Source organism: Schistocerca gregaria, chromosome 1 (genome assembly GCF_023897955.1).
Source record: "Schistocerca gregaria isolate iqSchGreg1 chromosome 1, iqSchGreg1.2, whole genome shotgun sequence".
NCBI classification, from domain to species: Eukaryota; Metazoa; Arthropoda; class Insecta; order Orthoptera; family Acrididae; genus Schistocerca; species Schistocerca gregaria.
In genome coordinates, this window is record NC_064920.1 from 879,037,404 (window position 1) to 879,059,903 (window position 22,500).

Genomic DNA, 22,500 nt, shown 5'->3' on the forward strand with positions numbered 1-22,500 from the left:
CGTCCGCGTGGCAGCCATCTACACTGACCACTCAGCTATGGAGGCAGACATGGTATATTATACAGTATATGTATGTGCACTTTTATTTGTGTATATATTTTGTGTTTTTGTTTCATAAGTAGCAAGTATTTGTGTGTGTATGTATGTACACTGATGTCCAAAACTTAAAGACAAAAATAACTTTTGCACAGCGTGTATCTGCTGAATAACATAACATGATGAAACTTGGACCACACAAAGAATGAACTGCCCCAGTATAGTACAAAAGACAGCTGAAATATGCACTGAGACAAACAGAAATGACACTGTTCATTATGGTCCCCTGAACATCACAGTAGTTGGGACAGGGGTCTTAACAGGGTGTGGAATCACCACAGACAGTAATGCATTCCTATGCTGGCCACAAGGTTGGTGAGGAGTTCTTGTAGTAGGGCATTCCATTCCAGTGTAGGTGACAACTGCTCATGGGCTGTTGATGCATGTGGACAGACTGCAATATGTTGCCCCAATGTGTCCCACATGTGCTCGGTGAGATTTAACTCATGGTAACAGGCAATCCAGTCATTCATCGAATATCCTCTCATTCTGAGACTCCTCCACCTGTGCTGTTCCATGTAGTCACACAATGCCATCCATAAAAATGAAGTCAGGGCCAAATTCACTGCTGAAAACACACACGGGGAAAGTGTACAAGGTCACAAAAACATTAACTAGTGAGTGTAATGCATTCAAAGTTTTGGAGATCAGTACACACATGCAACATTCTGCCTCCCCACATGATAACATCTGGACAACCAATATCAAAATGGTTCAAATGGCTCTGAGCACTATGGGACTTAACATCTATGGTCATCAGTCCCCTAGAACATCACACAACACCCAGTCATCACGAGGCAGAGAAAATCCCTGAACCCGCCGGGAATCGGACCTGGGCGTGGGAAGCAAAAACGCTACCGCACGACCACATGCTGCGGACGAACAACCAATATCATCATGTTCAACAAAGCTGCATGTATCCTCATAAGGCAAGAAATGGTAAAATGTAATAAACCCAATAACATTGCTGAACATGTTTGTTTTGGTTATCGAGGTGTTGTGGTGTGAGGAGGCATAATGTTGCATGGGCATACTGATCTCTGAATCCTTAAATTTGGCACACTCACCTGTCAACATTATTGTGACACTGTACTCCTTCCTCGCATGTGTCTTTGCAGGGTTTCAATTGGCCCCGACTTCATTTTTATGGATAGCAATGCACAATTGCATGGAACAGTGCACGTTGAGGATCTCTTGGAATGAGAGGATATTCAGCATATGGACTGGCTTGCCCATTACCCAAACTTAAATACTACTCAGCATGTGTAGGGCTGTGACAAGACGTACTGAAGCATGTCCACATGCACCAATGATCGTTCAGCAGTTGTCAACCACACTGGGGCAGGAATGGAGTGCCTTACCAGAAGACCCTTTACCAACCTTGTGGCCAGCATGGGAGCACAACACAGAGCATGCATTTGCATCCATGGTGACCACATACCCTATTAAAAACCATCTCCCACCTTTTGTAATGTCCATAGATCCGTCATGAATCACAGTGACTTCAGTATGGTTATTGTCTTTGAATAAAAATGTCATTTCTTCATGTGTGCTTCGTATTTCTTTCAGTTAGCTCTTCTGATACATTATCATAGTTTTTTCTACACTGAAGTGCCAAACAAACTGGTATAGGCATGTGTATTCAAATACAGAGATATGTAAACAGTCAGAATATAGTGCTGCAGTCAGCAACATCTATGTAAGACAACAAGTGTCTGGCACAGTTGTTAGATCATTTACCGCTGCTGTAGCAGGTTATCAAGATTTAAGTGAGTTTGAATGAGGTGTTATCATCGGCACATGAGCGATGGGACACAGCATCTCAGAGATAGCAATGAAGTGAGGATTTCCCCATACCATAATGTAACAAGTGCTCCATGAATATCAGGACTCCAGTAAAACATCAAATCTCTGACATTGCTGCAGCCGGGCAAAAATCCTGTAAGAACGGGATCAATGACAACTGAAGAGAATTGTCTGATGTGACAGAAGTGCAACACTTCAACAAATTGCTGCAGATTTCAAAGTTGGGCCACCAACAAGTGTCAATGTATGAACTATTCAACAATCATCGATATGGGTCTTTCAGAATCAAAGGCACACTCATGTACCCTTGATGACTGCATGACACAAAGCTTTAAACTTTGCCTGGGTCCGACAACACCGATGTAGGACTGTTGATGATTGGAAACATGTTGACTGGTCAGACAAGTCTCGTTTAAAATTGTGTTGAGCAGGTGGATGTGTACTAGTATGGAGAAAACCTCATGAATCTGTGGACCCTGCATGTCAGCAGCGGACTGTTCAAGCTCATTGAGGATCTATAATGGTGTGGGGCGTATGCAGTTGGAGTACCCCTGATTTATCTAGATATGACTCTGACAGGTGACATGAACATAAGCATCCTGTTTGATCACCTGCATCCATTTGCGTCCATTGTGGATTCCTATGGATGTGGGCAATTCCAGCAGGACAGTGCAACACCCCACAAGCCCAGAATTGCTACAGAGTGGCTCCAGGAACACTTGTCTGAATTTAAACACTTCTGATGGCCTCCAGACTCGCCAAACATGAGCATTATTGAGCATATCTGGGATGCCTTGCAATGTGCTGTTCAGAAGACATCTCAAGCCTCTCGTACTCTTACGGATTCATGGACAGCCCTGCATGATTCATTGTGTCAATTGCCTCTGGCACTATTTCAGACATTAGTTGAGTCCATGCATGTCATGTTGTGGCACTTCTGCATGTTAGTGGGAGACCTACATGATACTGGATGTGTGTACGACTTACTTTGACTCTTCACTGTATGTATGGACCAGGTTTCATTCAGCTATCTTATTCGGCAGTGACACATCATGTAAAAGTTACTTTTGGCCTTAACTTTTGCACACTATATCCATGTTAAATTGACGTGCCTGATATCACGATGTAAGGACAAATAAATTAAACTAAATAATGGAAGGACTAAGTACAGTAAAGAGAGATGCTGGGTGATCGAGAGGCACATACAGAAGACTTTTACTATTGCTAAACTTTAGAGAAGTGTCCTTCTTCAGAACTAACTAGTACTATAAATGTACACACACTCACAGTCTTACACACACATACACCTCTGTGGCTACATTTCCCCAGCTGATAACATTGTACCAGCACTGCAGCTCGGCAGTCTGAGAGGATGTTTCAATAAGAGTGCTTGAGAGGAGAAATAAGGTGAGAAGAAGAAGGAAGGATTGAAGGAAGGTTGGCTGATGGCTGGAGAGAGAAGGAGCATGAGTACAGGATGGGAATGTAAGGTATGTGAACTCACTCTTATGCGGGCATGGGGAGCTACATGTGATGCGATAATGTGGACTGGAGGGATATGACTCAATGGTGGAAAGTAGGCTGTAGAGATGAAGGTGTGAGTGTAGAATGAATGGCATGGGTGGCACTGAGACAGGGTAAATCTCAGATGTGGTGAACCAGCACATTTTTTAAACTTCCTGGCAGATTAAAACTGTATGCCAGACCGAGACTCAAACTCGGGGCCTTTGTCTTTCATGACAAGTTCTCTACCAACTGAGCTACCCAAGCATGACTCGCGCCCCGTTCTCGCAGCTTTAATTCTGCCAGTACCTTGTCTCCTACCTTCCAAACCTCACAGAAGCCCCTAGGATGTGGCTAAGCCATGTATCTGCTATATCCTGTCTTCCAGGAGTGCTAGTTCTGCAAGGTTCGCAGGAGAGCTTCTGTGACATCTGGAAAGTAGGAGACAAGGTACTGGCAGAATTAAAGCTGTGATGACAGGGCGTGAGTTGTTATTGGATAGTTCAGTTGGTAGAGCACTAGCCTGCGAAAGGCAAAGGTTCCATGTTTGAGTCTCAGTCCAGCACATTTTTTTAATCTTCCAGGAAGTTTCATATCTGCGCACAAACCGCTGCAGAGTAAAAATCTCATTCCAGCACATTTTTGTTTATCTCACAGAGCCTCACACCCAGCGTAAAAGACACCAATCACGTCTCACAAAGTTAAAATCTATTCCCACCCTACCCAATTTGAATACTTCATTGTCACCATCAATGTGACTTTTTTCTACCTGAATACCCATGTAGCCACCCACATCTTGAGCATACCCCTACTGATTCTCACCTGAAAGTACCCAAAAACACCTCATTCATTGACACATTAATAAACTTCATTCTTACTTATGCCTGCTCCCCTTTTCATCTACAACTAGATGAGGGAAATGGCCATGGGAACTTGGATGGTCCAGCTGTATGCCAAACTTCTAATATGGCCCTTGGCTACAGCTTAACTCCTTTACCCAACTGAAATTCATCTGGTCATCTTCTTAATCTCCACTTTTATTAACTCTGGCATTCAAACTTTGTTACCTGTGAATCAAACATAATATATCTGCAGCTCAATGGGTAACATTCCTTTCACATTAAACATTCCGTTCCATACATCCTTCTTATCCCTTCTACACTTACCATTTGAACTGTAAAATCCAATCCACCTCTAACACCTACTTCAACCTCACCATTAGCAAATCAAATGACATTTAAGGCAGGGCAACATGTGAAATAATCACACCCACTGCATGGGTTTCTATGTAAAGATGACTATTACCAAACTTGCAGACAACTTGCTTGAATGGATACAGAAAAAATGTCCACTTTTGTGATGTCTTGAACACAATATCTGAGCACTCTATAGGTTACCTGAGAGACACAAGTGCTTGCTATACTGTTCAAGCCTATTGGTCCTGCAATCCAGTGATAGTTGCCCTGAGGGCTGGAGATGGGAAGTAGCTCTCCAATGTACCCTCTCACACTACCAACCTCCTGCCCTTAATCTCCTCTATATTAAACTGCCTTTGTCCCTATTTTGCTTATGGTGTTTGTTAGAATTTTTTGTTTTATTATTTTATTTAATTAAGTATTCTTGCCCCTGCCGTTTTTGTATGAGGAATACCCCTCTTCATGTCATTTTTGCCTACTTCCCCTTTTCTTCTATCTTTTTATTCTTGCTCCGTGAAGAAAGAAAATATCGCTCTGAAAGCTAAAAGTGTCAGGTTACATTTTAGGTGCTTCTTTCAGAAGTATTTGGTGGTTACATCTCAAGGTAATAGAAATTATCTCATGCCTTGCAGTTGATATTTAGTCAGCAATAACCACACAATTAACACAAATTTCATTCCTCTCTTTTTGAATGTGTAACCTCCTTTACATATCTTAATACCTATTCTAGTAAATACCAAGGTGAAATTGGTTTGATGGACCTGCACTCAAAACATTGCTGTGATGTATTTATATGTCAGTTTTCCTATGCATTACCCAGCAGTATACGAGTAAGTGAAAGAAGATCATCTACTTACTTATATATAGAAACTTACCTCTTCAGGTCCACAGTCATGTACACCCCATCCATTGAAATAACATTCAGTGAGAGAAGATTCATTGCCAGTACACTGCAGTTCATCCATGAGAAAAGTACCATTCATATTGCTTTTACCAAAAAATGAGTGTAGGCGGACATCAATAGCTCCAAGACTGAAACCCAGTTCCTTACAAATCACAGTAGCTTCTTCGATGCCAAACTGATCATCACATATCACACCCCATTTACCAAATACTGCAAAACAAACATTGTTACAAGTTAATCCAAGAAGCACAGAGTCCTCCAGTTTACCACTAAAAATAGAAGACTTTTACAAATTTAAAATTGCAGCAGCATTCAAATTGAGTGGAGCAACAGAACTGTGCTTATTTCTATTTTAGCACATATTTAATTAAAAAAAAAACATAGAAACTGTTTTTGAGAAGAACATTCAAACTGTAAATGTGCATCATTTTTATTTGTGAGTGGATCTATTATGGGATATTAATACAACAGAAAATAAAATCTTTTTATATCGTAATAATTTGGCCTGACACACAAAAAATGCTCTGCTTCAAGACTACATTTGTTTTACATTTTTTATGTGCAACTTCTCCACATGGCACATTTTCTAGCTCTAGCATTTTGATGCTCTGCTCTGTCACCTAATTTTATTACTTCATGGCTCACCTTGATTATTTGACCCACTGCTGATTACAGGTAATATGTTTTGAAACATAATTTTCATTTGTGTGTAAAAGAGAGACATAAAAAGACTGTGTGTGATGGTGGAATGATGGCTGTGTAGTGCTGGAATGGGAACAGGGAGGGGGCTGGATGGGTGAGGACAACAACTAATGAAAGTTGAGGACAGGAGGGTTACGGAAATGTAGGACATATTGCAGAGAGAGTTCCCACCTGTGCAATTCAGAAAAGCTGGTGTTGGTGGGAAGGACCCATATGGTACAGGCTGTGAAGCAGTCATTAAAATGAAAGATATCATGTTGGGCAGTGTGCTCAGCGACAGGGTGCTCCACTTGTTTCTTGGTGACAATTTGTCAGTGGCCATTCATGCGGACAGACATCTTGTTTGTTGTCATGCCCACGTAGAATGCACCACAGTGGTTGCAGCTTAGCTTCTAGATAACATGAATGGTTTCACAGGTACCCCTGCCTTTGATGGGATAGTGGTGTTTGTAACCAGACTGGAGTAGTGGTGGTAGGGGGATGTATGGGACAGGTCTTTCATCTAGGTCTACTACAGGGGTATAAGCCACGAGGTAAGGAGTTTGGAGCAGAAGTTTTTTAGGGATGGACAAGTATATTGTGTAGGTTTGGTGTATGGTGGAATGCCACTGTGGGAGGGGTGGGAAGGATACTGGACAGAGCATTTCTCATTTCAGAGCAAAATGAGAGGTAGTCAAAATCCTGGTGGAAAATGTAATTCAGCTGCTCTAGTCATGGGTGGTACTGAGGTACGAGGGTTATGCCCCTCCATGGCCAGATGGCGAGACTTTGGGAGGTGATGCGAGACTGGAAAGATAAGGCACAGGAGATCTGATATTGTATAAGGTTGGGAGGATAATTATGGTCTTTGAAGGCTTCAGTGAGACCCTCGACATATTTTGAGAGGGACCACTCGTCACTGCAGATGCGATGACCATGCACGGCTAGGTTGTATGGAAAGGACTTCTTGGTATGGAATGGGCGGCACCTGTTGAAGTGGAGGTATTGCTGGTGATTAGTCGGTTTGATATGGACAGAACTACTGATGTAGCCATCCTTGAGGTGGACGTCAACATCTAAGAAGGTGACTTATTGGGTTGAGTAGGACCAGGTGAGGCAAATGGGGAAGAAGCTTTTGAGGTTCTGGAATAAAGTGGATAGCGTGTCCTCGCCCTTAATCCAGATCGCAAATATGTCAACAATGAATCTGACATAGGTCAGTGGTTTAGGATTCTGTGTGTTTAGGAAGGATTCCTCTAGATTGCCCATGAATAGCTTAGCATAGGATAGTGTCACATGGGTGCCCATAGACATACCGCAGGTTGGTTTTTAAGCAATGCCTTCAAAGGAGAAGTAATTGCAGGTGAGGGTATAGTTGGTCATGGCAACTAGGAGGGAGGTTGTTGGTTTGGAATTCATTGGGTATTGATAAAGGTAGTTTTCAGTAACGGTAAAAGGAGGTAGCATTAATAATGATGAGCAGGGCACTGAGTGGTAAAGTCACAGGAACTGTGGAGAGTCAATGAGGAAATGGTTGGTATAGTTTATATAGCGGGGTAGATACATCCACCTACAAACCTTGCGAGTGACTCCATCCCAAAAATCCAGCAGGATCTCCAGTCACTCCTCAAATCCTTAGGCCCATCCCAGAACCCCTCCCCAGAGTCCATCTCTTTGCTCGCCCCTACAACTCCCCACACTCCTACCTTCTAGATGCTAAAGTCTATACACTCAACCACCCAGGACGCCCCATTATGACCGGTTACTGTGCCCCCCACTTAGAGAATCTCTCTTCTCATAGACCAACACATTCAATCTATGACCTCCTACATTAAAGAAACTAACCATTTCCTCCACCAACTCTCCACAGTTCCCGCCCCTTTACCAAACGGTGCCCTACTGGTCACCGATTATGCCACCTCCCTTTACACTAACATCCATGATGCCCATGGTCTTACCATTATTGAACACTACCTCTCCGAGTGCCCGATGGATTCTAAAGTAACAACATCCTTCCTAGATTCCATGACCAACTATATCCTCACCCGCAATCACTTCTCCTTTGATGGCGTTACCTAAAAACAAATCTGGGGTATGACAATGGGCACCCACACAGTACCAGCCTATGTCAACCTATTCATAGGCTATCAGGAGGAATCTTTCCTAACCACACAGCATCCTAAACCCCTCACCTGGATCAGATTCATTGATGACATATTTGTGATCTGGATCGAGGGTGAGGACACCCTATCCACATTCCTCCAGAACCTCAACAGTTTCTCCCCCGTTTGCTTCTCCTGGTCCTACTCAACCCAACATGCAACCTTCCTAGATGTCGACATCCACCTCAAAGATGGCTACATCAGTACTTCTGTCCATATCAAACCCACTAACCACCAGCAATAACCCCACTTTGACAGCTGCTACCCATCCCGTACCAAGAAGTCCCTACCATACAGCCTAGCCACCTGTGGTCATCACTCGGCAGTGATGAGCAGGCCCTCTTGAAATATATCAATATATCAAGGGTCTCACTGAAGTCTTCACAGACCATAATTATCCTCCCAGCCATGTACAAAAACAAATATTCCATGCATTATCTTTCCAGGCTCCCACCATCTCCCATAGTCTCGCCATCCAGCCTCAGAGGAGTGTCCCCCTCGTAACTCAGTACCAACCAGGACTGGAACAACTGAATTACATTCTCCACCATGGTTTCAACTACCTCTCGTCATGCCTTTGTATCATACAGGCTTTTGTTTGTTTTGGTTAGTGTAGCTCAGTGTTGGAAAGACTGTCCATGACAGAGCACCTCATATTCCTGTTGCTGATAAGCCAAGTACGCCATTCATTTGTCACATATTTTTACGAGCTTCAAACAGGAGCGACTTCAATAATGGATAGGAACTGTGATTACTGTGTACAGATGTGAGCTGAGTTGATGACCCATCATTCAAGCTCCAGCCTGTGTTGGCTTCCATCACACAGCTGGAGGCTGCTGCCAAGGGGCAAAACTGTGGGGGGTTAGACGTGGGTATGCGAGGGACTTTGAGCACGTCCCACGTGTCTCCTGATCGGTCCAATGCTGTGGCCGCCCCGGGTACTGCCTGCACTGAAGTTGACCCCTCACCCGTGGTCAAGTGGGAGATCATTCCAAAGCCTGGCAGGCAGCGAAAGATTTTACGAGGGGCCAATCATAAGACCACCCAAGTTCATTTGATGAACAGGTTTCAAGCATTATCTGTAGCTGATGAAGTCTCTAAGTCGGATACAGTCATCCACCCATTTTCAGAGTAAACTTCTTGGCCTGCAAGGTCTGGGCATTCACAGACAGTGGGTTTGCTGATAGTTGGGTGCACCAACGTTTTACGCCTAACAGGGCCCCTTATGAACATGACTGTCAAAGAGGTGAAGGAAACCAGTGTGCATTCTGTGTGCTTGTTGGGGGGGAGTCATTCTGGATGTGGAAAGGGTGCTTCTGGATGCCACGAAGAGGTCATGATACAGCCAACTGTAGGTGGTGGTTCATGTCAGCAACAATGACCTGTGTCACTTTGGATCGGAGGAGATTCTCTCTGGTTTCGGGCGGCTAGTGGAAATGGTAAAGACTGTCAGTCTTGCTTGTGAGATTAAGCTCACCATCTGCAGCATTGTCTATAGAACAAACAGTGGTCCTTTGGTGCAGAGCTGAGTGGATGGTCTGAATCAGAGGCACAGGCAGTTCTGTGAACGTGTAGGCTTGCGTTTCTTGACTTGTGCCATCGGGTGGTGGGTTTCCAGGTTCTGCTTAATAGGTGAGGAGTGGCTACATGGGTAGCGGGGGGGCGGGAAGGGGGGGGGGGTTGTGTGGGAGGGACTGGGTGGTTTTTTAGGTTAGATGGTTTCAGGAAACCACGGAAAGGGCATCCAAGTCTAGTGTCTAGGGCAAATTCATGAGGCTGTAATTTTTATAACGTTGTGGGTTCTTGTTGAATAACTGATGAAGATTTCCCTGTTGTTACGAATATCTTTTTATTTTACCCCATTCTTTTATATCACACCGACTTTACAATTCCACTTCAGAACATGAATTCACATTGTTCTTGACAAGATTAGAAATTTGTCTACTTCCATCAGAGGCATGCCCACTACTCCTAACATTCTATGGTACTCACAATATTCCAAAGAGTTTACAAAGCAAGTTGTTTACAAACTTTCTTAACCAAAGAAGAATCTTCGCTAAAATATATCATTATTTTATAAAAGAGTTCAGAAATAAATTTAATAACTAATGTTAGATTTTGCAATTGTTGTTGTTGTTGTCTTCAGTCCTGAGACTGGTTTGATGCAGCTCTCCATGCTACTCTATCCTGTGCAAGCTACTTCATCTCCCAGTACCTACTGCAACCTACATCCTTCTGAATCTGCTTAGTGTACTCATCTCTCGGTCTCCCTCTACGATTTTTACCCTCCACGCTGCCCTCCAACGCTAAATTTGTGATCCCTTGATGCCTCAAAACATGTCCTACCAACCGATCCCTTCTTCTAGTCAAGTTGTGCCACAAACTTCTCTTCTCCCCAATCCTATTCAATACCTCCTCATTAGTTACGTGATCTATCCACCTTATCTTCAGTATTCTTCTGTAGCACCACATTTCGAAAGCTTCTATTCTCTTCTTGTCCAAACTAGTTATCGTCCATGTTTCACTTCCATACATGGCTACACTCCAAACAAATACTTTCAGAAACGACTTCCTGATACATAAATCTATATTCGATGTTAACAAATTTCTCTTCTTCAGAAACGCTTTCCTTGCCATTGCCAGTCTACATTTTATATCCTCTCTACTTCGACCATCATCAGTTATTTTACTTCCTAAATAGCAAAACTCCTTTACTACTTTAAGTGTCTCATTTCCTAATCTAATTCCCTCAGCATCACCCGATTTAATTTGACTACATTCCATTATCCTCGTTTTGCTTTTGTTGATGTTCATCTCATACCCTCCTTTCAAGACACTGTCCATTCCGTTCAACTGCTCTTCCAAGTCCTTTGCCGTCTCTGACAGAATTACAATGTCATCGGCGAACCTCAAACTTTTTACTTCTTCTCCATGAATTTTAATACCTACTCCAAATTTTTCTTTTGTTTCCTTTACTGCTTGCTCAATATACAGATTGAATAACATCGGGGATAGGCTACAACCCTGTCTCACTCCTTTCCCAACCACTGCTTCCCTTTCATGCCCCTCGACTTTTATGACTGCCATCTGGTTTCTGTACAAATTGTAAATAGCCTTTCGCTCCCTGTATTTTACCCCTGCCACCTTCAGAATCTCAAAAAGAGTATTCCAGTCAAAACTGTCAAAAGCCTTCTCCAAGTCCACAAATGCCAGAAACGTAGGTTTGCCCTTTCTTAATCTTTCTTCTAAGATAAGTCGTAAGGTCAGTATTGCCTCACGTGTTCCAACATTTCGACGGAATCCAAACTGATCCTCCCCGAGGTCCGCATCTACCAGTTTTTCCATTCGTCTGTAAAGAATTCGCGTTAGTATTTTGCAGCTGTGACTTATTAAACTGATAGTTCGGTAATTTTCACATCTGTCAACACCTGCTTTCTTTGGGATTGGAATTATTATATTCTTCTTGAAGTCTGAGGGTATTTCACCTGTCTCATACATCTTGCTCACCAGACGGTAGAGTTTCGTCAGAACTGGCTCTCCCAAGGCCGTCAGTAGTTCTAATGGAATGTTGTCTACTCCCGAGGCCTTGTTTTGAATTGGTTCTTTCAGTGCTCTGTCAAACTCTTCACATAGTATCGTATCTCCCATTTCATCTTAATCAACATCTTCTGCCATTTCAATAATATTGTCCTCAAGTACATCGCCCTTGTATAGACCCTCTATATACTCCTTCCACCTTTCTGCCTTCCCTTCTTTGCTTAGAACTGGGTTGCCATCTGAGCTCTTGATATTCATACACGTGGTTCTCTTCTCTCCAAAGGTCTCTTTAATTTTCCTGTAGGCAGTATCTATCTTACCCCTAGTGAGATAAGCTTCTACATCCTTACATTTGTCCTCTAGCCATCCCTGTTTAGCCATTTTGCACTTCCTGTGGATCTCATTTTTGAGAAGTCTGTATTCCTTTTTGCCTGCTTCATTTACTGCATTTTTATATTTTCTCCTTTCATCAATTAAATTCAGTATTTCTTCTGTTACCCAAGGATTTCTAGCAGCCCTCGTCTTTTTACCTACTTTATCCTCTGCTGCCTTCACTACTTCATCCCTCAGAGCTACCCATTCTTCTTCTACTGTATTTCTTTCCCCTATTCCTGTCAATTGCCCCCTTATGCTCTCCCTGAAACTCTGTACAACCTCTGGTTCTTTCAGTTTATCCAGGTCCCATCTCCTTAATTTCCCACATTTTTGCAGTTTCTTCAGCTTTAATCTACAGGTCATAACCAATAGATTGTGGTCCGAGTCCACATCTGCCCCTGGAAATGTCTTACAACTTAAAACCTGGTTCCTAAATCTCTGTCTTACCATTATATAATCTATTTGATACCTTTTAGTATCTCCAGGGTTCTTCCACGTATACAACCTTCTTTCATGATTCTTAAACCAAGTGTTAGCTATGATTAACTTGTGCTCTGTGCAAAATTCTACTAGGCGGCTTCCTCTTTCATTTCTTAGCCCCAATCCATATTCACCTACGATGTTTCCTTCTCTCCCTTTTCCTACACTCGAATTCCAGTCACCCATTACTATTAAATTTTCGTCTCCCTTCACTATCTGAACAATTTCTTTTATTTCATCGTACATTTCTTCAATTTCTTCATCATTTTGCAATTAATAATATGAATTTTAAGTATGCCAGAAATTTCATAATTTCAAATATTTTTAAAAAAAGAGCAATTTTAACTGTTAATACATATCGATTGAAAGACGTTAATTTCTTTTCATACATTTTAGCCTGAAGTATAATACATCATATACAAAATCATTCAGTGAAACAGCCGAGAATGTTCACCTATACCAGATTCGATAGTATATGCGGTATCGGTTATTCCCATAAAAGAAAAAGGTAATGTTGGAGGAGGATGACCCATTACACCTTGATATGCTGGAAAAATTATACATTTAAAGCCAGTGGCAGGCATAAAATGTCATCTAAAACTGTACTGAGTACTTTCTCAGAAAATTATTTTGAACAATTAGTCCATACGCCCATTCAAAGCATAAATGGTTGTGAAAGCATATTTGCCATCTTGGCAATAAATAATCCTGGACAAATAGGGAGTATCATGATGACTACAGGGATTAGCAACTACAAAGCAGTTGCTGCTAAGCCGAATACTGTAATACTTACAACCATAAAAAAGAAACACAAACTATATCTATTTAGAAAAGCTGATAAAAATGCTCTTAATGCCTTTTTAAGAGACTCCTTCTGATTTGATCATGTAAGAAAGGAAAATATGTGGAATGATTTCAGATTGATAATATTGACGGCAGTTTAGAGATATATACCACATAAATTAATAAGTGATGGTACTGATCCCCCATGGTAGAGAAAACGGGTTGGATCACTGTTCCAGAAGCAACAAAAAAAGCATGCCAAATTTAAAAGAATGCAACCTCCTCAAGATTGGACAAGTTTTGCAGAAGATCAAAATATAGTGCATACTTTAATGTGAAATGCTTTTAATAATTTCCACAATGAAACTCTCTCTTGAAATCTGGCAGAAAACCCAAAGAGATTTTGGTCATATCTAAAGCACACCAGTGGCAAGTCGTAATCAAGACCTTCACTGCATGATAACAACAGTGAAGTCACTGATGAAAGTGCCACTAAAGCAGAGTTATTAAACATAATTTTCTGAAACTCCTTCACCAAAGAAGACAAAGTAAATATTCCTGAATTCCAGTCAAGAACTGCCAGGATGAGAAACACAGAAGTAGATGTCCTCGGCGTAGCAAAGTAGTTTAAGTCATAATCCAGATTGTATACCAGTCAGGTTCCTTTCAGAGTATGCTGTTACAATAGCTCCATATTTGGCAATGATATAAAACCACTCACTCACAGAAAGATCTGTACCTAAAGATAGGAAAATTGTTCGAGTCACACCCATATCCAAAAAGAGAAGGAGGAGTAATCCACTGAATTACAGGCCCATATCACTAATGTTGATTTGCAGTAGGATTTTGGAACATATTCGGTGTTCAGATATTATGAAGTAACTCAAATAAAATGATTTATTGACACATAGGTGGTAAGGATTCAGAAAATATCGTTCTAGTGAAACACAACTAACTCTTTATACTCATGAAGTATTGAGTGCAAAAAAGGGGATGTAAAATTGATTCCGCATTTTTAGATTTCCAGAAGGCTTTCAACACTGTTCCTCACAAGCATCTCCTAACCAAACTGCATGCCCAAAAAATATCACCTTAGTTGTGTGACTGGGTTCATGATTTCCTGTCAGAAAGTTCACAGTTCATAGTAATAGATGGAAAGTCATAGAGTAAAACAGAAGTAATATTTGGTATTCACCAAGGAAGTTTTATAGGCCCTCTATTGTTCCTGATCTATATTAATGATATAGGAGACAATCTGAATAGCTATCTTAGATTGTTTGCAGATGATGCTATCATTTACTGTCTTGTAAAGTCATCAGATGACCAAAATGAATTGTAAAATGATTCTGATTAGATATCTGTATGGTGTGAAAATTGGCAGTTGACCCTGAATAAAGAAAAGTGTAAAATTATTCACTGTTGTTTGTTGTTGTTACGGTCTTCAGTCCCGAGACTGGTTTGCTGCAGTTCTCCATGCTACACTATCCTGTGCAAGCTTCTTCATCTCTCAGTACCTACTGCAACCTACACCTTTCTGAATCTGCTTAGTGTATTCATCTCTTTGTCTCCCTCTACGATTGTTACCTTCCATGCTGCCCTCCAATACTAAATTGGTGATCCCTTGATGCCTCAGAACATGTCCTACCAACTGATCCCTTCTTCTAGTCAAGTTGTGTGACAAATTTCTCTTCTCCCCAATTCTGTTCAATACCTCCTCATTAGTTATGTGGTCTACCCATCTAATCTTCAGTATTCTCCTGTAGCACCATATTTTGAAAGCTTCTGTTCTCTTCTTGTCTAAACTATTTATCTACCCCTGCCTTCTACCTTCTTCCTAAAATTCACAAACCCAATCATCCTGGCCGCCCCATTGTAGCTGGTTACCAAGCCCCACAGAACGTATCTCTGCCTACGTAGATCAACACCTTCAACCCATTACATGCAGTCTACCATCCTTCATCAAAGACACCAACCACTTTCTCAAACGCCTGGAATCCTTACCCAATCTGTTACCCCCGGAAACCATCCTTGTTACCACTGATGCCACTTCCTTATACACAAATATCCCACACGTCCAGGGCCTCGCTGCGATGGAGCACTGCCTTTCACGCAGATCACCTACCACCCTATCTAAAACCTCTTTCTTCATTATCTTATCCAGCTTCATCCTGACCCACAACTTCTTCACTTTTGAAGGCCAGACATACCAACAATTGAAGGGAACAGCCATGGGCACCAGGATGGCCCCCTCGTACGCCAACCTATTCATGGATCGCTTAGAGGAAGCCTTCTTGGTTACCCAGGCCTGCCAACCCAAAGTTTGGTACAGATTTGTTGATGACATCTTCATGATCTGGACTCACAGTGAAGAAGAACTCCAGAATTTCCTCTCCAACCTCAACTCCTTTGGTTCCATCAGATTCACCTGGTCCTACTCCAAAACCCATGCCACTTTCCTCGACGTCGACCTCCATCTGTCCAATGGCCAGCGTCACACATCCGCCCACATCAAACCCACCAAGAAGCAACAGTACCTCCATTATGACAGCTGCCACCCATTCCACATCAAATGGTCCCTTCCCTACAGCCTAGGTCTTCGTGGCAAACGAAACTGCGCCAGTCCGGAATCCTTGAACCATTACACCAACAACCTGAAAACAGCTTTCGCATCCCGCAACTACCCTCCCGACCTGGTACAGAAGCAAATAACCAGAGCCACTTCCTCATCCCATCAAACCCAGAACCTCCCACAGAAGAACCACAAAAGTGCCCCACTTGTGACAGGATACTTTCGGGGACTGGATCAGACTCTGAATGTGGCTTTCCAGCAGGGATACGACTTCCTCAAATCCTGCCCTAAAATGAGATCCATCCTTCATGAAATCCTCCCCACTCCACCAAGAGTGTCTTTCTGCCGTCCACCGAACCTTCGTAACCTCTTACTTCATCCCTATTAAATTCCCAAACCACCTTCCCTACCCTCTGGCTCCTACCCTTGTAACCGACCCCGGTGTAAAACCTGTCCCATGCTCCCTCCCACCACCACCTACTCCAGTCCTGTAACCCGGAAGGTGTACACGATCAAAGGCAGAGCCACGTGTGAAAGCACCCACGTGATTTACCAACTGACCTGCCTACACTGTGAAGCTTTCTATGTGGGAATGACCAGCAACAAACTGTCCATTCGCATGAATGGACACAGGCAGACAGTGTTTGTTGGTAATGAGGATCACCCTGTGACTAAACATGCCTTGGTGCACGGCCAGCACATCTTGGCACAATGTTACACCGACCGAGTTATCTGGATACTTCCCACTAACACCAACCTGTCAGAACTCCGGAGATGAGAACTTGCCCTTCAGAATATCCTCTCTTCTCGATATCCGCCAGGCCTCAACCTCCACTAATTTCAAGTTGCCGCCGCTCACACCTCACCTGTCTTTCAACAACTTCTTTGCCTCTGTACTTCCGCCTTGACTGACATCTCTGCCCAAACTCCTGGCCTTTACAAATGTCTGCTTGTGTCTGTGAATGTGTGCATGGATATGTGTGTGTGTGTGTGTGTGTGTGTGTGTGTGTGTGTGTGAGTGTGTACCTATCCTTTTTTCCCGCTAAGGTAAGTCTTTCCGCTCCCAGGATTGGAATGACTCCTTACCCTCTCCCTTAAAACCCACATCCTTTCATCTTTCACTCCCCTGGCCTCTTTCCTGACGAAGCAACTGCCGGTTGCGAAAGCTCGAATTTTGTGTGTTTGTTTGTGTGTCTATCGACCTGTCAGCACTTTGTTTTTAGATATATTTTTTCCAGATGGAATGTTTCCCTATACTCCTGGAAATATATATAGACACACACACACACACACACACACACACACACACACACACACACTCCTGGAAATGGAAAAAAGAACACATTGACACCGGTGTGTCAGACCCACCATACTTGCTCCGGACACTGCGAGAGGGCTGTACAAGCAATGATCACATGCATGGCACAGCGGACACACCAGGAACCACGGTGTTGGGTGTCGAATGGCGCTAGCTGTGCAGCATTTGTGCACCGTCGCCGTCAGTGTCAGCCAGTTTGCCGTGGCATACGGAGCTCCATCGCAGTCTTTAACACTGGTAGCATGCCGCGACAGCATTGACGTGAACCGTATGTGCTGTTGACGGACTTTGAGCGAGGGCGTATAGTGGGCATGCGGGAGGCCGGGTGGACGTACCGCCGAATTGCTCAACACGTGGGGCGTGAGGTCTCCACAGTACATCGATGTTGTCGCCAGTGGTCGGCGGAAGGTGCACGTGCCCGTCGACCTGGGACCGGACCGCAGCGACGCACGGATGCACGCCAAGACCGTAGGATCCTACGTAGTGCCGTAGGGGACCGCACCGCCACTTCCCAGCAAATTAGGGACACTGTTGCTCCTGGGGTATCGGTGAGGACCATTCGCAACCGTCTCCATGAACATGGGCTACGGTCCCGCACACCATTAGGCCGTCTTCCGCTCACGCCCCAACATCGTGCAGCCCGCCTCCAGTGGTGTCGCGACAGGTGTGAATGGAGAGACGAATGGAGACGTGTCGTCTTCAGCGATGAGAGTCGCTTCTGCCTTGGTGCCAATGATGGTCGTATGTGTGTTTGGTGCATGCAGGTGAGCGCCACAATCAGGACTGCATATGACCGAGGCACACAGGGCCAACACCCGGCATCATGGTGTGGGGAGCGATCTCCTACACTGGCCGTACACCTCTGGTGATCGTCGAGGGGACACTGAATAGTGCATGGTACATCCAAACCGTCATCGAACCCATAGTTCTACCATTCCTAGACCAGCAAGGGAACTTGCTGTTCCAACAGGACAATGCACGTCCACATGTATCCTGGGCCACCCAACGTGCTCTAGAAGGTGTAAGTCAACTACCCTGGCCAGCAAGATCTCCGGATCTGTCCCCCATTGAGCATGTTTGGGACTGGATGAAGCGTCGTCTCACGCGGTCTGCACGTCCAGCACGAACGCTGGTCCAACTGAGGCACCAGGTGGAAATGGCATGGCAAGCCATTCCACAGGACTACATCCAGCATCTCTACGATCGTCTCCATGGGAGAATAGCAGCCTGCATTGCTGCGAAAGGTGGATATACACTGTACTAGTGCCGACATTGTGCATGCTCTGTTGCCTGTGTCTATGTGCCTGTGGTTCTGTCAGTGTGATCATGTGATGTATCTGACCCCAGGAATGTGTCAATAAAGTTTCCCTTTCCTGGGACAATGAATTCACGGTGTTCTTATTTCAATTTCCTATATATATATATGCCCGAACTCTTTGCCTTTACAAATGTCTGCTTGTGTCTGTGTATGTGCGGATGGACATGTGTGTGTGTGTGCGAGTGTACACCTGTCCTTTTTTCCCCCTAAGGGAAGTCTTTCCGCTCCCGGGATTGGAATGACTCCTTACGCTCTCCCTTAAAACCCACGTCCTTTCGTCTTTCCCTCTCCTTCCCTCTTTCCTGTAGAAGCAACCATCGGTTGCGAAAGCTAGAAATTCTGTGTGTGTGTTTGTGTGTTTTATTTATTGTGCCTATCTACCAGCGGTTTCCCGCTTGGTAGAGAGAGAGAGAGAGATTCCAAGACTTACCACGCGGGAAAGCGCCAGTAGACAGGCACTGCTTGTGTCTGTATTCTGTATATGTATGGATGGATATGTGTGTGTGTGTGTGTGCGAGTATATACCTCTCCTTTTCCCCCCCTAAGGTAAGTCTTCCCGCTCCCGGGATTGGAATGGCTCCTTACCCTCTCCCTTAAAACCCACATCCTTTCATCTTTCCTTCTCCTTCCCTCTTTCCTGACGAAGCAACCGCCGGTTGCGAAAGCTCGTAATTTTGTGTGTGTGTTTGTGTGTTATTTTATTGTGCCTGTCTACCGGCGCTTTCCCACTTGGTAAGTCTTGGAATCTTTGTTTTTAATATATAAATATATAACATTGAAAAAGTTCATAGAAGGGCAAATAATTTTGTATTATCATGAAATAGGGGAGATAGTGCCACAGACATGATACATGAATTGGAATGTCAGTCATTAACACAAAGCCATTTTTTTTAGTGGCAGGATCTTCTCATGAAATTTCAATCACCAGTTTTCTCCTCCGATTGTGAAAACATTCTGTTGGCACCCACCTACATAGGGAGAAACGATCTCATGATAAAATAAGAGAAATTTAAGAGCTCTTTTTTCCTGTGCACCGTTAAAGAGTGGACTGGTAGAGTACAGCTTGAAGGTGTCTCACTGAACCCTCTGCCAGGCACTTTATTGTGAATAGCAGAGTAATCATGTAGATGTAGATGCAGCGAAATGTCCTGCCCACTATCCTTCCCACATGTTATTCTGCAGTCCACCGAACCTACACAATCTACTTGTCATCCCTACACAGCCCCTACTCCCAACGACTTACCTCATGACTCATATCCTTGAAATAGACCTAGATGCAAGGCCCACCACCACCTATTCCAGTACGGTCAAAAACATCACCTGCCCCAACAAAGGCATGGCTACCTGTGAAACCAGTCATGTGATCTAAAAGCTAAGCTGCAACTACTGTGCTGCATTCTATGTGAGCACGACAACCAACAAGATGTTTGTCCCCTTGAATGCAACCAACAAAATGTGCCCAAGAAACAGGTGGACCACCCTGTTGCTGAGCACACTGCTCGAAATGACATCCTACTTCACAGCCTGTGCCATAAGGATCCCTCCGACAAACACCATTTTTCCTTAATTGAATAGGTGGGAACATTCCCTGCAATATATCCTATGTTCCCATAACCCTCCTGACCTCAACCTTCGTTAGTCATTGTCCTCACTCCTCCAGCCCCTTCCCTGACCTCATCCACCACTACGCAGCCCTCATTCCATCAACAAACCCAGTATTTTTACTTCTCTCCTTCTTCATTCCCCCCCCCCCCACCCCCACTCCCCCCCCCCCTCACCCCCCCCCCCCCCCCCAAGCATATTTCCTTCTCTCTCTCTAACCTCCTGCTTGCACCTAGCTGACCCTCTCTCCAGCTCGTTCCTGTGCACTCCCCAGCTGCACTTCACTGTCCCCCACCCCTACCCTACTATCCCTCCCGCCCTGCCACAGCCTCCTCCTTACCCCCATCTAGTCATCATGCACTAGTGTTGCTGCTCGCACTGTGGCTTCAGCTGCCTGAGACTCAGTCATGTGTGTGAGAGTTGCGTTTGCTTAAGAGTGTGTGTGTGTGTGTGTGTGTGTGTGTGTCATCACTTTTTGAAACAGTCTTTTTGTTGTGCCTATCTGCAACTCTGCATCTCTGCTATATGGTGAGTAGCAACGTCCCCTTTCATAATATTGTTACTTGTCTATAGTAACGCTTTTGACATCCTTCTTGATGTGTTACCTCGCTTCCCAAAAGGTTCATTGTACCCACTAAACTTACGTCCTTCCTCTTCAATACTTCAGCCAGGTGTGAATAAATTATCAGTTGACCTTTCGTTTCTACTTCTCAGTAATGGTACAACTTATTCAGAAACGCTAAAACTTAAGAAATTATCTGATTCTTTGATCAATTTCCCAGGTATGCTAACCAGCATTTGACACTAAATTTTGCTACTTTACTTACCATGTATTGTGTAAATTTGCATCTGGCCTTAGCAGGAAAGGATTTTTCTTCAGTGATCGTGCTTTTTTCGAGGGAACAATTTTCAAAAAATTTAATTCAAGCTTATGTGATCAAAGCAGACTTGATTATTTTGATTTTAGCTGACGTGTGTTCACCAATATCATAGCATAAAATAATAGTCTCAATATTAACAATATAATTAAAATTAATAATTAATATTGTTGTGGTCTTCAGTCCAGGACTGGTTTGATGCAGCTCTCCATGCTACTCCATCCTGTGCAAGCTTCTTCATCTCCCACTACCTACTGCAACCTACATCCTTCTGAATCTGCATAGTGTATTCATCTCTTGGTCTCTCTCTACGATTCTTACCCTCCACACTGCCCTCCAATACTAAATTGGTGATCTCTTGATGCCTCAGAATATGCCTCGCCAACCAATCCCTTCTTCTGGCCAAGTTGTGCCACAAGCTCCTCTTCTCCCCAATTCTATTCAATACCTCCTCATTAGTTATGTGATCTACCCATCTAATTTTCAGCATTCTTGTGTAGCACCACATTTCAAAAGCTTCTATTCTCTTCTTGTCTAAACTATTTATCATCCACATTTCACTTCCATACATGGCTAAACTCCATACAAATACCTTCAGAAACGACTTCCTGGCACTTAACTCTATACTAGATGTTAACAAATTTTTCTTCTTCAGAAGTGCTTTCCTCGCCATTGCAGACTACATTTTATATCCTCTCTACTTCGACCATCATCAGTTATTTTGCTTCCCAAATAGCAGAACTCATTTACTACTTTAAGCGTCGCATTTCCTAATCTAATTCCCGCAGCATCGACTGATTTAATTTGACTACATTCCATTATCCTTTTTTTGCTTTTGTTCATGTTCTTCTTCTATCTTCCTTTCAAGAAACTGTCCCCTGTGTTCAGCTGCTCTTCCAGGTTCTCTCCTGTCACTGACAGAATTACAATGTCATCGGCGAACCTCAAAGTTTTTATTTCTTCTCCATAGATTTTAATTCCTAATCCGAATTTTTCTTTTGTTTCCTTTACTGCTTGCTCAATATACAGATTGAATAACATCAGGGAGAGGCTACAACCCCGTCTCACTCCGTTCCCAACCACTGCTTCCCTTTCATGCCCCTTGACTCTTATAACTGCCATCTGGTTTCTGTACAAATTGTAAATAGCCTTTCGCTCCCTGTATTTTATCCCTGCCAAACTTCAGAATTTGAAAGAGAGTATTTCAGTCAACATTTTCAAAAGCTTTCTCTAAGTCTACAAATGCTAGAAACGTAGGTTTGCCTTTCCTTAATCTATTTTCTACGATAAGT

At 43.4% G+C, this 22,500-nt stretch overlaps 1 protein-coding gene and 1 long non-coding RNA gene across 3 annotated transcripts in view; one reads left to right on the forward strand and one right to left on the reverse strand.

Annotated features, from left to right (window-relative positions):
- Window positions 1-22,500, reverse strand: part of LOC126273387 (serine protease svh-1-like) — a 356,722-nt gene that overhangs the window by 139,875 nt on the left and 194,347 nt on the right. For both annotated transcript variants that reach the window (XM_049976948.1, XM_049976942.1), the window contains one exon: window positions 5,477-5,715. In XM_049976948.1, coding sequence (XP_049832905.1) covers window positions 5,477-5,715 — 239 coding nt within the window. The remainder of the gene's footprint in view (window positions 1-5,476; window positions 5,716-22,500) is intronic.
- Window positions 1-22,500, forward strand: part of LOC126273404 (uncharacterized) — a 119,856-nt gene that overhangs the window by 73,648 nt on the left and 23,708 nt on the right. The window lies entirely within an intron of this gene.